This window comes from Neoarius graeffei, chromosome 11 (genome assembly GCF_027579695.1).
Source record: "Neoarius graeffei isolate fNeoGra1 chromosome 11, fNeoGra1.pri, whole genome shotgun sequence".
Taxonomy (NCBI): domain Eukaryota; kingdom Metazoa; phylum Chordata; class Actinopteri; order Siluriformes; family Ariidae; genus Neoarius; species Neoarius graeffei.
Genome location: NC_083579.1, coordinates 80,696,974 through 80,711,426, shown reverse-complemented (window position 1 = coordinate 80,711,426; position 14,453 = coordinate 80,696,974). Strand labels below are relative to the sequence as shown.

The 14,453-nt window shown below is 47.3% G+C and overlaps 1 protein-coding gene across 1 annotated transcript in view; it reads left to right on the top strand.

Annotated features, from left to right (window-relative positions):
• The first annotated feature begins 8,412 nt into the window (after nucleotides 1-8,412).
• Nucleotides 8,413-14,453, top strand: part of jade1 (jade family PHD finger 1) — a 28,149-nt gene continuing 22,108 nt past the window's right edge. The window contains exons 1-4 of the mRNA XM_060934780.1: nucleotides 8,413-8,572; nucleotides 11,273-11,365; nucleotides 12,975-13,045; nucleotides 13,177-13,334. Of these exons, the coding sequence (XP_060790763.1) occupies nucleotides 11,317-11,365; nucleotides 12,975-13,045; nucleotides 13,177-13,334 (278 nt within the window). The 5' untranslated portion in view covers nucleotides 8,413-8,572; nucleotides 11,273-11,316. The remainder of the gene's footprint in view (nucleotides 8,573-11,272; nucleotides 11,366-12,974; nucleotides 13,046-13,176; nucleotides 13,335-14,453) is intronic.

Below are 14,453 nucleotides of genomic sequence, written 5' to 3'. Positions count from 1 at the left end.
ACTTTCCCTTCTCTCTCCATCCACCTAACCCCCAACTGCACATACTGACAGAAACAGGGGTACAGTAGGAGTCCATTTCTGTCCTCCAAGGTACAGCCTACACTAATGTACCCCCTAGGGCTTATTATTGGACCTCAAGGTAACTATGTGTACCTTTTTAGGGCCAAAAGGGTGCATATATGTTCCTAAGCAGTATATAAAGGCTATGGGTACTGCTCCAGTGACATGCCATTGTACAATAATGTACTTTATTTTCTGAGAGTGCAGCTGCCCACTGCTGTGTGTGTGTGTGTGTGTGTGTGTGTGTGTGTGTGTGTGTTTTCACTGCTTCAGATGGATTAAATGCTTCTTCTCTTCTTGATTGGCTGCCTGTCTCTCTGCGTTAGAAGTCAGTTGGGATTGGTTCCAGCTCACCCTGACTGGGACAAGCGGTATAGATAATCCATGGATTTACGTTAAGTTTTTGGCAGATGGCCTTATCCAGAGCAACTTGGAGAAATGCTTTGAAGTCTCCATCAGTAAATACATCCTGATGCTTGTCACTAGGTCACAGATTAAGAATACTATCAGTCTAAAACGGTGGTGTAGGGGTTAGCACTGTCGCCTCACAGCAAGAAGGTTCTGGGTTCAAGCCCAGCGGCTGTTGGGGGCCTTTACGTGTGGAGTTTGCATGTTGTCCGCATGGGTTTCCTCCGGGTGCTCCGGATTCCCCACAGTCCAAAGACATGCAGATTGGGTAAAATACCCAGCCACTGGGATTGTACAAGACAGTGCATACTTAGCGCTGGTCTTAAGCTTGGATAGAGCAGGGAGGGCTGCGTTAGGAAGGGCATCCAGTGCCATCCTCTCCTCAAACCTCTGCCAAATCAAATATGCGGAACAGATCGGCTGTGGCGACCCCAAACAGGAGCAATCAAAAGACGACCAGTCTAAAAGACTCTCTTGGGGAGGTAATATAGTCAGAAAAGCAACACAATAATAATAATAATATATTGAATGCCATGTTAATGATAAATTCAGCATAGAAGTAGAGGAGACAGCAAACACTGACCAACTTGGGGGTGAGGAGAGCAAGGACCATTTATCTTCAGGCAGGAGGTGAGAGAGCAGAACAGGCTACAGAACTAAAGCGCTGCTGCAACTCACTCTATCTCTTTCACTCGCTCTATTGCTCACTCACTCACTCACTCACTCACTTTGTCACACTATCACTCACTATCACTCTCACTGTCACTCACACTCTCTCACTCTATTGCTCACTCTCTCTCACTATCGCTTACACACTCACTGTCTCTCTCTGTAGTTTTGTTCCCACAGTATCAGTACCAGCAGGCAGTCAAACAGGGTCAAATTGTTGGTCAGATCGGACCAAGATGTCCATGAAAGAAGTTAAATCTTTTTTATATTTGGCACTGAGTATCGATTATAGAGATGAAGGTGGGAGTCGCTCAGCGGATTTGAAGTCAAGATGTGAAACCAGAAATCAGCTGGAGTTTGAACGCCCTCTAGTGGTGATGGATAAAAATAATAGAGGGCGCGCCATCAGTGATGAGTAAACAGGGAGGGAGGGAGGGAGAGTGTGAGAGGGATGGGGTGAGAGAGAGAGAGTGTGATGGTGAGAGAGGGTGAGCGTGTGTGATGGTGAGTGTGTGTGAGAGGGATGGTGAGAGAGAGGGATGGTGAGTGTGTGTGAGAGGGATGGTGAGAGAGAGGGATGGTGAGAGAGTGTGTGAGAGATGGTGAGAGAGTGAGTGATGGTGAGTGTGAGAGGGAGGGGGGATGGGGTGAGAGTGATGGTGAGAGAGAGTGATTGTGAGAGGGAGAGAGAGAGGGGGGATGATGTGAGAGAGTGTGAGAGAGGGATGGTGAAAGAGGGTGAGAGAGAGTGTGAGAGGGATGGAGAGAGAGATGGTGAGAGTGAGTGTGAGAGGGATGGTGAGAGAGAAAGGGATGGTGAGAGAGGGATGGTGAAAGAGGGTGAGAGAAAGAGTGTGAGAGGGATGGTGGGAGAAAGTGTGAGAGGGATGGTGAGAGAGAGAGGGATGGGGTGAGAACGAGTGTGAGAGGGATGGAGAGAGAGATGTGAGAGTGAGTGTGAGAGGGATGGTGAGAGAGAAAGGGATGGTGAGAGAGTGATGGTGAGAGTGTGTGAGAGAGATGGTGAGAGAGAGTGAGTGATGGTGAGAGTGTGTGAGAGGGATGGTGTGAGAGAGAGAGAGAGAGGGGATGGAGTGAGAGGGATGGTGAGAGTGTGAGGGATTGGGTGAGAGAGAGAGAGAGAGAGAGAGAGAGAGAGAGGGGGGATGGTGAGAGTGTGAGAGGGATGGTGAGAGAGAGAGGGGGATGGTGTGAGAGAGAGAGTGTGAGAGGGATGGTGTGAGAGTGTGAGATAGGGAGGGGGATGGTGTGAGAGAGACAGAGAGAGGGATGGTGGGAGAAAGTGTGAGAGGGATGGTGAGAGAGAGAGGGATGGGGTGAGAACGAGTGTGAGAGGGATGGAGAGAGATAGAGATGGTGAGAGTGAGTGTGAGAGGGATGCTGAGAGAGAAAGGGATGGTGAGAGAGTGTGAGGGATGGTGAGAGAGTGATGGTGAGAGAGAGTGAGTGATGGTGAGAGTGTGTGAGAGGGATGGTGTGAGAGAGAGAGAGAGAGAGAGAGAGGGGATGGTGTGAGAGTGAGAGGGATGGTGAGAGTGTGAGGGATGGGGTGAGAGAGAGAGAGGGGATGGTGAGAGAGAGAGGGGGATGGTGAGAGTGTGAGAGGGATGGTGAGAGAGAGAGAGAGAGAGAGAGGGGGGGGGGGATGGTGTGAGAGAGAGAGTGTGAGAGGGATGGTGAGAGAGAGAGAGTGATGGTGAGTGTGTGATAGGGAGGGGGATGGTGTGAGAGAGACAGAGAGAGGGGATGGTGTGAGAGGGATGGTGAGAGTGTGAGGGATTGGGTGAGAGAGAGAGGGATGGTGAGAGTGTGAGGGATGGGGTGAGAGAGAGAGGGGATGTGAGAGAGAGAGGGGGATGGTGAGAGTGTGAGAGGGATGGTGAGAGAGAGAGAGAGAGAGAGAGAGGGGGGGATGGTGAGAGAGAGAGTGATGGTGAGAGAGTGTGTGATAGGGAGGGGGATGGTGTGAGAGAGACAGAGAGAGGGGATGGTGTGAGAGGGATGGTGAGAGTGTGAGGGATTGGGTGAGAGAGAGAGAGAGAGGGGATGGGGTGAGAGAGAGAGGGATGGTGAGTGTGAAAGGGATGGGATGAGAGAGAGAGTGATGGCGAGTGTGTGTGAGAGGGATGTGAGAGAGAGAGTGATGGTGAGAGGGTGTGAGGGATGGGGTGAGAGAGAGTGTGAGAGGGATGGGGTGAGATAGTGTGATGGTGAGAGTGAGTGTGAGAGGGATGTGAGAGAGAGTGTGATGGTGAGAGAGTGTGAGAGGGATGGGGTGAGAGTGTGATGGTGAGAGAGAGTGTGAGAGGGATGGTGAGTGTGTGTGAGAGGGATGGTGAGAGAGAGGGATGGTGAGTGTGTGTGAGAGGGATGGTGAGAGAGAGAGGGATGGTGAGTGTGTGTGAGAGGGATGGTGAGTGTGTGTGAGAGGGATGGTGAGAGTATGAGAGGGATGGGGTGAGAGAGAGGGTGAGGGAGAGTGATGGTGAGAGAGGGAGAGAGAGCGATGGTGTGAGAGAGGGATATTGAGAGAGAGATTGATGGTGAGAGTGAGAGAGAGGGGATGGTGTGAGAGAGTGATGGTGAGAGAGGGGGGATGGTGAGAGAGTGTGAGATGGATGGTGAGAGTGATGGTGAGAGAGAGGGGGGGATGGTGTGAGAGTGTGAGGGATGGGGTGAGAGAGAGTGATGGTGAGAGAGTGCGAGAGGGATGGTGAGAGAGAGGGGGATGGTGTGAGAGAGTGATGGTGAGAGAAGGAGAGAGAGCGATGGTGAGTGTGTGTGTGAGGGGGATGGTGTGAGGGAGAGAGAGGGATGGTGAGAGGGATGGGGTGAAGGAGAGTGATTGTGAGAGAGGGAGAGTGAGGGATGGTGAGAGAGAGACTGATGGTGAGTGAGTGTGTGAGAGAGATGGTGAGAGAGAGTGAGTGATGGTGAGTGAGTGTGTGAGAGGGATGGTGAGTGTGTGAGAGGGATGGTGAGAGAGAGAGGGGGATGCTGTGAGAGAGAGTGTGAGAGGGATGGTGAGAGAGACAGAGTGATGGTGAGAGAGAGAGAGTGAGTGATGGTGTGAGAGTGAGGGGGATGGGGAGAGAGAGAGAGAGAGAGAGAGGGAATGGTGAGAGAGTGTGATGGTCTGAGAGAGAGTGATGGTGAGAGAGAGAGAGTGATGGTGAGAAAGTGTGAGAGGGATGTGAGAGATAGAGACGGATGGTGAGAGTGTGTGAGAAGGATGGGGTGAGAGAGAGGGATGGTGAGTGTGTGTGAGAGGGATGGTGAGAGAGTGTGAGAGGGATGGTGAGAGTGATGGTGAGAGAGAGGGGGGGATGGTGTGAGTGAGTGTGAGGGATGGGGTGAGAGAGAGTGATGGTGAGAGAGTGCGAGAGGGATGGTGAGAGAGAGGGGGATGGTGTGAGAGAGTGATGGTGAGAGAAGGAGAGAGAGCGATGGTGAGTGTGTGTGTGAGGGGGATGGTGTGAGGGAGAGAGAGGGATGGTGAGAGGGATGGGGTGAAGGAGAGTGATTGTGAGAGAGGGAGAGTGAGGGATGGTGAGAGAGAGACTGATGGTGAGTGAGTGTGTGAGAGAGATGGTGAGAGAGAGTGAGTGATGGTGAGTGAGTGTGTGAGAGGGATGGTGAGAGAGAGTGAGTGATGGTGAGTGAGTGTGTGAGAGGGATGGTGAGTGTGTGAGAGGGATGGTGAGAGAGAGAGGGGGATGCTGTGAGAGAGAGTGTGAGAGGGATGGTGAGAGAGACAGAGTGATGGTGAGAGAGAGAGAGAGTGATGGTGTGAGAGTGAGGGGGATGGGGAGAGAGAGAGAGAGAGAGAGAGGGAATGGTGAGAGAGTGTGATGGTCTGAGAGAGAGTGATGGTGAGAGAGAGAGAGTGATGGTGAGAAAGTGTGAGAGGGATGTGAGAGAGAGAGACGGATGGTGAGAGTGTGTGAGAAGGATGGGGTGAGAGAGAGGGATGGTGAGTGTGTGTGAGAGGGATGGTGAGAGAGTGTGAGAGGGATGGTGAGAGAGAGGGATGTTGAGAGTGTGTGAGAGGGATGGTGAGAGAGAGGGATGGTGAGAGAGTGTGAGAAGGATGATGAGAGAGAGAGGGATGTGAGAGAGTGTGAGAGGGATGGTGAGAGAGAGAGTGTGATGGTGAGAGAGTGTGTGAGAGATGGTGAGAGTGAGTGAGTGATGGTGAGTGAGTGTGTGAGAGGGAGGGGGATGGTGTGAGAGTGAGTGTGAGAGGGATGGGGTGAGAGAGAGTGATGGTGAGAGTGTGTGAGAGGGATGGTGTGAGAGAGTGATGGTGAGAGAGGGAGAGAGAGGGGATGGTGTGTGTGTGAGAGGGATGGTGTGAAAGAGAGAGGGGGGATGGTGTGAGGGAGAGAGAGGGATGGTGAGAGAGAGGGATGGTGAGCGTGTGAGAGGGATGGGGTGAGAGAGAGTGTGAGGGATGGGGTGAGGGAGAGTGATGGTGAGAGAGGGAGAGAGAGCGATGGTGTGAGAGAGGGATGAGAGAGAGAGAGGGGGTGGTGTGAGAGGGATGGTGAGAGAGAGTGATGGTCAGAGAGAGAGTGTGATGGTGAGAGGGATGGTGAGAGAGAGAGTGATGGTGAGAGAGTGTGAGAAGGATGGGGTGAGAGAGAGAGGGATGGTGAGTGTGTGTGAGAGGGATAGCGAGAGAGAGAGGGATGGTGAGTGTGTGTGAGAGGGATGATGAGAGTGTGAGAGGGATGGGGTGAGGGAGAGTGATGGTGAGAGAGGGAGAGAGAGCGATGGTGTGAGAGAGGGATGGTGAGAGAGAGATTGATGGTGAGAGTGAGAGAGAGGGGATGGTGTGAGAGAGTGAGTTATGGTGAGAGAGAGTGATGGTGAGAGAGGGGGGATGGTGAGAGAGTGTGAGAGTGATGGTGAGAGTGATGGTGAGAGAGAGGGGGGGATGGTGTGAGTGTGAGAGGGATGGGGTGAGAGAGAGTGATGGTGAGAGAGTGCGAGAGGGATGGTGAGAGAGAGGGGGGATGGTGTGAGAGAATGATGGTGAGAGAAGGAGAGAGAGCGATGGTGAGTGTGTGTGAGGGGGATGGTGTGAAAGAGAGAGGGGGGATGGTGTGAGGGAGAGAGAGAGAGGGATGGTGAGAGAGAGAGGGATGGTGAGAGTGTGAGAGGGATGGGGTGAGAGAGAGAGTGAGTGTGAGGGATGGTGTGAGAGAGGGATGTTGAGAGAGAGAGAGAGAGAGAGAGGGGGGGGTGGTGTGAGAGGGATGGTGAGAGAGAGTGATGGTCTGAGAGAGTGATGGTGAGAGGGATGGTGAGAGAGAGAGTGATGGTGAGAGTGTGTGAGAGGGATGTGAGAGAGAGAGAGACGGATGGTGAGAGTGTGAGAAGGATGGGGTGAGAGAGAGAGGGATGGTGAGTGTGTGTGAGAGGGATAGTGAGAGAGTGTGAGAGGGATGGTGAGAGTGAATGAGTGATGGTGAGTGTGTGAGAGGGAGGGGGATGGTGTGAGAGTGAGTGTGAGAGGGATGGGGTGAGAGAGAGTGATGGTGAGAGTGTGTGAGAGGGATGGTGTGAGAGAGTGATGGTGAGAGAGGGAGAGAGAGCGATGGTGTGTGTGTGAGAGGGATGGTGTGAAAGAGAGAGGGGGGATGGTGTGAGGGAGAGAGAGAGAGGGATGGTGAGAGAGAGAGGGATGGTGAGAGTGTGAGAGGGATGGGGTGAGAGAGAGTGAGTGTGAGGGATGGGGTGAGGGAGAGTGATGGTGTGAGAGAGGGATGGTGAGAGAGAGAGAGGGGGTGGCGTGAGAGAGTGAGTTATGGTGAGAGAGAGTGATGGTGAGAGAGTGATGGTGAGAGTGAGTGTGAGAGGGATGGTGAGAGAGAGAGGGGGGATGGTGAGAGAGAGTGTGAGAGGGATGGTGAGAGAGAGAGAGAGAGAGAGAGAGAGAGAGAGGGATGGTGTGAGAGAGAGTGATGGTAAGAGAGAGTGTGAGAGGGATGGTGAGAGAGAGAGGGGGTGATGGTGTGAGAGAGTGATGGTGAGAGAGGGAGAGAGAGTGATGGTGAGTGTGTGTGGGGGGATGTTGTGAAAGAGAGAGAGGGATGGTGAGAGAGAGTGTGAGAGGGATGGGGTGAGAGAGAGAGGGATGGTGAGAGTGTGAGAGGGATGGTAAAAGAGAGAGGGATGGTGAGAGAGTGAGTGATGGTGAGAGTGAGATAGAGGGGGTAGTGTGAGAGAGTGATGGTGAGAGAGGGATGGTGAGAGAGAGAGAGAGAGATTGTCTCTATAGCACTGGACGCTTGATCTGCAGCTTTCTGAATGACTGGATGTTAATGATTGTTGGTGGGTTAAATAAATCAGAAATGCAGCTTCCGCAGTGGTTCTCAGAGTCTTTATAAACTTTCAGCTTTCACACTTACAGGAGCAGATCAACAACTCCACTCCTGTGCATAACATATTATAGTGATTCCAATTAATGACAGGATCATTTGTGTGGTTTATACTGCTGGAATAAAATAAATCACGCATACTTACCATGAGGGGGAAAAGAAATGAATAAATCCTCAAGCTTTTTATTTTCATAAAACAAGTGTGGTGTAGTTTATTTTTTTATTTTATATGCAGAAATAAGTTACAGCCCAACTGGTAGACACCACTGAACTGCAAGGGTACAACTAGAGTATTATTATTATTATTATTATTATTATTACTACATGATATTTTGTCAGGAAATGTTTTTGCAACCAATTAACTGTAAAGAAATGAATCAGATTCAAATTAAAGCTGTTTGTAGCCAGTTTTTTCTCACCTACAATAAAATACCACTACAATGATTAAAAATAAACTTTGTGGGTTTAAAAATGTGTGTGTGTATATATATATATATATATATATATATATATATATATATATATATATATATATATGACCTCAATCAACTGATACTGTTCAATGTGTTATTCATACACCAGGTAAAATGAACATGGACGTTATTTTACAAATATTTAATACAGTTTAAATTATCGATATATATGTAATTTTTTTACATAGGACAAAAATGCGCGAGCGCTAAAAAAAAAAAAAAGGCTCAAAATTATTTACATAAAATAAAACAGACGCGGCAGAAACCCGGAAAATGGAATGAGTTGCTCCTCTCGGTCCTCGTGTAAACTCTTTGATTTGAGTAAGCAGCGCCCTCTGGCGGCAGCGCGGAAGAGCAACTACGTAACTTGTATTTGTGTGCGCGGGCGGGCGCGCGCTTGAGAGAGAGCGAGCGAGCGAGCGGGGCGGGGAGGAGACGATCTGCTGCTAGCGCCGTGCCGCCCGAACTCAAACTGTAGCAGCAGCAGCATCGCTTAGCTACACGGAAACGCCAACGCAGGAGCAGCGACGGCTCTTCGCCTGTGTGTGCGCGCAGGTAACGCAGCCATGTTTCAAATATTTACCGCATTTTAGCGAAGCGCATCCAGCGCAACGTTTCCGACGGCCGCTTTGCAGCACGCGCTCGCTGCTTTTTTCCTCTCCAGGGTTTCCGCGAGCTGTTTTCCGAGTGCACAGGGTCCGGCGCTGGAAGCCGAGTACGTCATTAAAATGGCGCCAAAAGATTAAGTTCAGGGGGCAATAAAATCCTGTCCTGTGCACATAGCAGCGCGCTGTGACCTCCACAGGCTCCGAGACGGGATTTCCTCCAGGAGAGGCGATGATTTGTGCAGTTACAGACAGACGGAGAGGGGGCTCGCTGTGTGTTTGTGCCAACTCGGATGCGGTGGAGCTCCAGCTCGCCTCCCCGCACCCGCAACACGTTTGTGGCGCATTAAACTCCACATTAAACTTTTCCCTCAGAGCCGCGGGGAGGCTCCACACAACTCTGCGGTGTGTTTTCCTCTGGAGCCGGAGGGAGGGAGTGTGTTTGAGTGCGTGTGTGTGGAGTTGCTGTTAGTTTGACTCCTGTGTTGTTGTTGTTGGTGTGTGTGTGTGCAGTGAGTGAAGCCCCGGTGTGCTGCGCCCCTCACTGATCCCGAACCCGCTGCAGGAGGGTCTCTCTCTCTCTGTGTCTCTCTCTCTGTGTCTCTCTCTCTGACTGTCTCGCACTCACTTTTAATAATTTGTTTACCAAACCAGCCGCAGGCTCCAGTAGCGCGAGACGAGCTCCGGAGAATACGCACATCATTTCTCCATGCTCTTCTTGAACTTGCCTGAAGCTCACCGTGTCAGCGATTTCATTCCCAGCTCCTTATGCACTCTACAAAAAATATGCAAATCGTTTTGAAACGTTATTTATTTGTTATTTTTTTAAAAAAAATAAAGAATTCCTGTTGTTGCTCATTTTGATCCGGCATCATAACGGTCAGCTAAGCCTGTGTCAGGGGGCGTGGCCTTTTAGGAATCTTTCGCTCGGTCTGTTTTTAGCAAAGAAACCTTTAGCACCGATCTGAGCGTTTTAACGTTAAATTTACTCAACTTTGCTTTAATTCATTCCTGAGTTTGGTTTATAGTGGCGTTAGTGCTTGATGGGCCACGTGACTTTAAAAAAAAAAAGTCACATTTGTAAATGCCAGTGTTTGTTTGTTTCCGCTGTGCGCGAGCGGCGCTGAGGAGCGGCTAACGGCTAACAGCAGCGCTTTGGGTCAAAACCTCAGCGCGAGACCGCTATTCCATCCTGCCCATGATGGTTCTAGATGATTACGTCATCCGGCCCCTGGAGCCAATGAGCAACTTGCTGGAGTGCCACGTGACTCAGACAAACCGTTCCCGCTGTTTGTGTTGTGCAGAATAAACTGGATTTTTTTTTTTTTTATTCTTCCACAATTAAATTATTTATTGCAATTACAACTTAAAAGTCGTAAGTCTGATAATAAAATTTGAGTACATTTAAATGCATGATTTTACCAGTATTGTTATAAAAACAATTTTCAACACTGTAAAAAAAAAAAGTCTGAGATGATTTTATGCATTTTGTCACTTTTAATGTTTATTAAATTATTTTTTTTGTAATGTAGTTATTCTGAATAGTCTTTGCTTTTCAGAACTTTATCTTCCATAATAAAATTTTCCAAAATCTAATTATATTTAAATTATAATTAATTAATACATCAGATTTTGTTGTCTTGCTACATAATTAAATTCTGTATCCATGTTTGACTCAACTTTTTGAAATGTTTATTGAAATATTGTAGATGCACAAAACAAGATTAGTTGTTCTTATTATGTTTACTCTTTGAGCTGTAAATGAAACTGTAATAACTAAACTTTATGCAATTATCTGGATATTTAGGGGTATTTTATTTTTTTAGGATCCGGTATTTAAAAAACAGCAAAAAGTTAAAAATGAATGTTTCTCATCTTTGACCCATTTACATTTTGTTTACTATGTCACAAGAGAACAAACCATTTATAATATAGAATATACAGTTCTGTGCAGAAGTCTTTGGCACATGCAGTGAAATGCTGTAGAGCAAAGGTGCTTTGAAAAACAATGAAATTAAACATTTCTACATTTAAAAAAACAAGAACATAAAGCTCAGAAAGCAATAATGCATGAAAAACAGTCAGTATTTGTGAGACGACCCTTTGCTTTAAAAAAAAAAAAATCCGTCTCAGGTCCAGTGAGGTCAGTTTTATGCGGAAATGATCTGTAGGTTTTCCTGAGCATCTTACAGAACCAGCCGCAGTTCTTCTGGACACTTTGACTGTCACACTCACTTCTTCGTTTTACACCAAAACCCAGCAGCCTTCATTTGTTTTGGTCTGAAAAGTGTCTTCTGTAGTATGCTGCTTTCTTTACTGACATACAAACGCTTTTCTGTAACACATTTAATTTTGTGCTGGAAAATGAACTTTTAGAACTCTAAAATGTTTTTGTACTGACTCAATAATGTACAAGTCATAAAATAGAAATCAGTAACAAAGTTTGTATGAAAAAAATAAGGTGCTGAAGACTTTTGCACAGGACTGTATAACTGTTTATAACGTAGCTGACTGCTGTTTCTGTTTGTGCCGAGTTTTGAGTGAAGCACTTCGCTTGGAGACAGGTGCTCGTGTTTGAGGCCGTCTGCACATCACATGTTGGTTTAAGCTGAAACTTCAGTGCCATTCATTTAGTTTGTTGTTATTGCAGTGAAACTAGTTCAGTGAGTTATTTGGAGACGGCGGCTGCTAACCATGAAGCGAAGCCGTGTTCCCAGCACCAGCGAGGAGTCTGATAATGGAAGTAAGAACTTTCTGTTTTCTTTTTCATTTTTCTATTTCTTTTCTAATGCTGGCTTTATCTCTCGCTCTCTGCATCGCCTTCTCCAGTCTTTTCTTTTCTGCTCATCTTATCTATTTTTTTGTCTAAGAGTGGAGAAGGTTTTAACTTCTTGTACTGCACGTTACATTTTGTATCTTTGTCATTATAATAGAGGAGGAAAGGTTTCAAACCCCCATGTTCATAACGGGCCATGAACAGATGTGCACAAGCAGGTGTGAAAGAAGTGAGCCCCTTGAGACATACTCAGGTGAAGCATGGGGTCAGGCAGTGTGATCAGGTGGTGTGTGTCTAGAGGTTTGGTGATCTGCTAAACTCTGGACATGCAGACAGTGATTAAAATCGTCCAGTCAGTGAGTCTGATCCTCTGTAGATATCTGAATATCTCTGTTTAGTGTTACTGAGGTGTTGTAGGGTCATGTTTCCCAGCTCCTCTCCTGGGATCCCCCACTTTATAACGTATAAATTCCCCTGATCTGATAGACTTGATTCAAATTTCTGGAGTTGAATCAGCGGAGTTTAAACATGCACGACCTACTGCGATGTCAGTTTAGTGCTGTAGCGCAGCAGCTTCAGCTAAAAGAAGTGTTCTAGTTCACTCCCTGGTCAGTGATGAAATAGGAGCTACATACTACAACTACCAAACTTTTATAAGCGTGTAAGGAAATGACATTTCTGACTGGATAGTAAAGGGGGAAAATGGGAAGGTGAGACATGAGCCGAATAAGAAGCTGAATATACACAACCTGTTAAAGAGGTTACGAGATGAGGAGAACTCAAACGGGGGAAAAAAAAACAACAAAGATGACCAGCACAGGCAGCTGAACAGCATGTGGTTTTCTGTAAACATTTTCTAAATCCGTGTGGAGCTTTCTCAAGATGTCAGACTTGCAGATTTGTTCAGTCGGAAATGTTACTAAAGTGCTGGAGGTCAGCTCCATCTAATTTACAGTTCACACGTCGTGTTTATTTGAAGATCCTTGCATTTTTAATAAGGCTAAATGCGAAGAGGTTTTCCGAGGGCTTTTTTTAATATTTTGTTTATATGCATTAAAATTGATCAAATATTGAATAATTCCTAAACATAGATTATTTTTAATGGTTTAAAAATGACACATTTGGGGATACTTTGGTTTTCCTTTGGGGCCAGCCATGACCTGAGGGTTAGAGAAGCAGCATAGCGACCCTTTGGGCCCAAGTTTTATTCCTGGGACCGGTAAGAAAAATGTGAAGGGAGTTGAGTGAATGAACAGCACTTTCCCCTCCCTCTGTATCACGGCTGAAGTGCCCTTGAGCAAGGCACCGAACCCCCAACTGCTCCCCAGGTGCTGTAGCGTCGCTGCCCACTGCTCGGTGTGTGTGCGTGCGCATTTCTCACTTGTGTTTTCACTGCTTTTTCTTCCTTTTAAACACCGCGAGTAAAGGTCACTGAGAAATCGGTCACTACTTGGTCCATGCTAACACTGAATTGATCTGGAAGTTGGAAGTGTAACGTTATAACTGCATAGGCTACGTTCTGGACATCATGTTCTTGGTTGTGTTGGTTCATAGCTGTGCTGATTTTCTTCTCTAGGTAATTGCACATCATGGTCTCAGATGTCCAGCTCCCATCACAGGAGGCGAGACGGGAAGAGACCGTCGGAGGTAATGCTCCCTTGTTATGCTCTTGGCCAGTTTTCTAATGTTGCTAGCAAATCACATTCTCGTATCACTGAGTGTGTGATTCTGAAATTAATAAAGTGAATGTTTGGACTGCCTCTCTGTCTCGCTCTCAGGTGTTCAGGACTGATTTCATCACAGCGATGAAGCTTCACGACTCCTACCAGCTCAATCCAGAGGATTACTACGTGCTTTCGGACCCTTGGAGACAGGAATGGGAAAAGGGTGTCCAGGTTCCCGTGAGCCCCGAGTCCATCCCCAAACCTGCAGTACGGTACGGCGAGGCGAATCAACACGTCTTCATCGCTCAATACAACACAATAATCAGATGCTTGCTTAATGAACTGTGAGAGCCAGCTGTTATTTGCCAGATGTTGTTGACAGTAATATCATTATATCTGGTGGTTTTAATGGTTCAAACTGAGTTAGACAGCCACTTCACTTAACATGCAGCACAAAGAAATAATAATCAGCATGCGTTTCAGGTTTGATTTTTTTTATTTGTCAGACTGTACAGTTAGATGGTTGTCTTGGTGGTGATATACAGCTATGAGTAAGACTAGTTGTATCACGACTAAAGTTTTGCAGACAAACGTTTTGGGTTTAGACTCGGGGTTGTTAGCGTGTGGGGGGGAAGAAAACTGCAGCAGAGGAGATTAATGTATGAAAAAACAAAAACTGGCTGTAGTTCAGCGCAGCTTCTGGAGCAGATTATCTGTTACGATTTATCCAATCATATGCAAGTTATTTAGCTGGGTGGCATGGTGGTGTAGCAGTTAGCACTGTTGCCTCACAGCAAGGAGGTTCCGGGTTCGAACCTTGCCGCTGACGGGGGCCTCTCTGGGGGGAGTTTGCATGCTCTCCCCGTGTCTGTGTGGGTTTCCTCAGGGTGCTCTGGTTTCCCCCACGGTCCAAAGACATGCAGGTTAGGTAAAACACCCAGACACTGGGGTTGCACAAGTCAGCGTGTACTTAATGCCAGTCCCAAGTCTGGATAGGTTGGGGAGGGTTTGCGTCAGGAAGGGGCGGCCCCAAACGGGAGCAGCTGAAAGAAGCAGCTACAAGATTTAAGATATTAGATAAGAAAGGGAAGTATTTCATTTTTATTTATCCTCTCTGATTAGCGAACTAATGACATGGTTCATTTAGAGAAAGTTGATGATGAAAACAGAAAGCTTAAAGTTAAAGTGACAGAAACGTGTGTGTTCTTCCTGCGTCAAATTCAATCCATGCATCTCTGTGCTAGTGAGAGCTGCTAACGTGAAGCACCGCTTTGAAACAAAACACAGTACAATCCTTAATAGCTTTTCATTCTTAGGTCACTCATCATTCAGTCACTCTAGTTGTTTATCCAGACGTTTGTAAAGAGAAAAGTCATGTAACTGGATCTTTT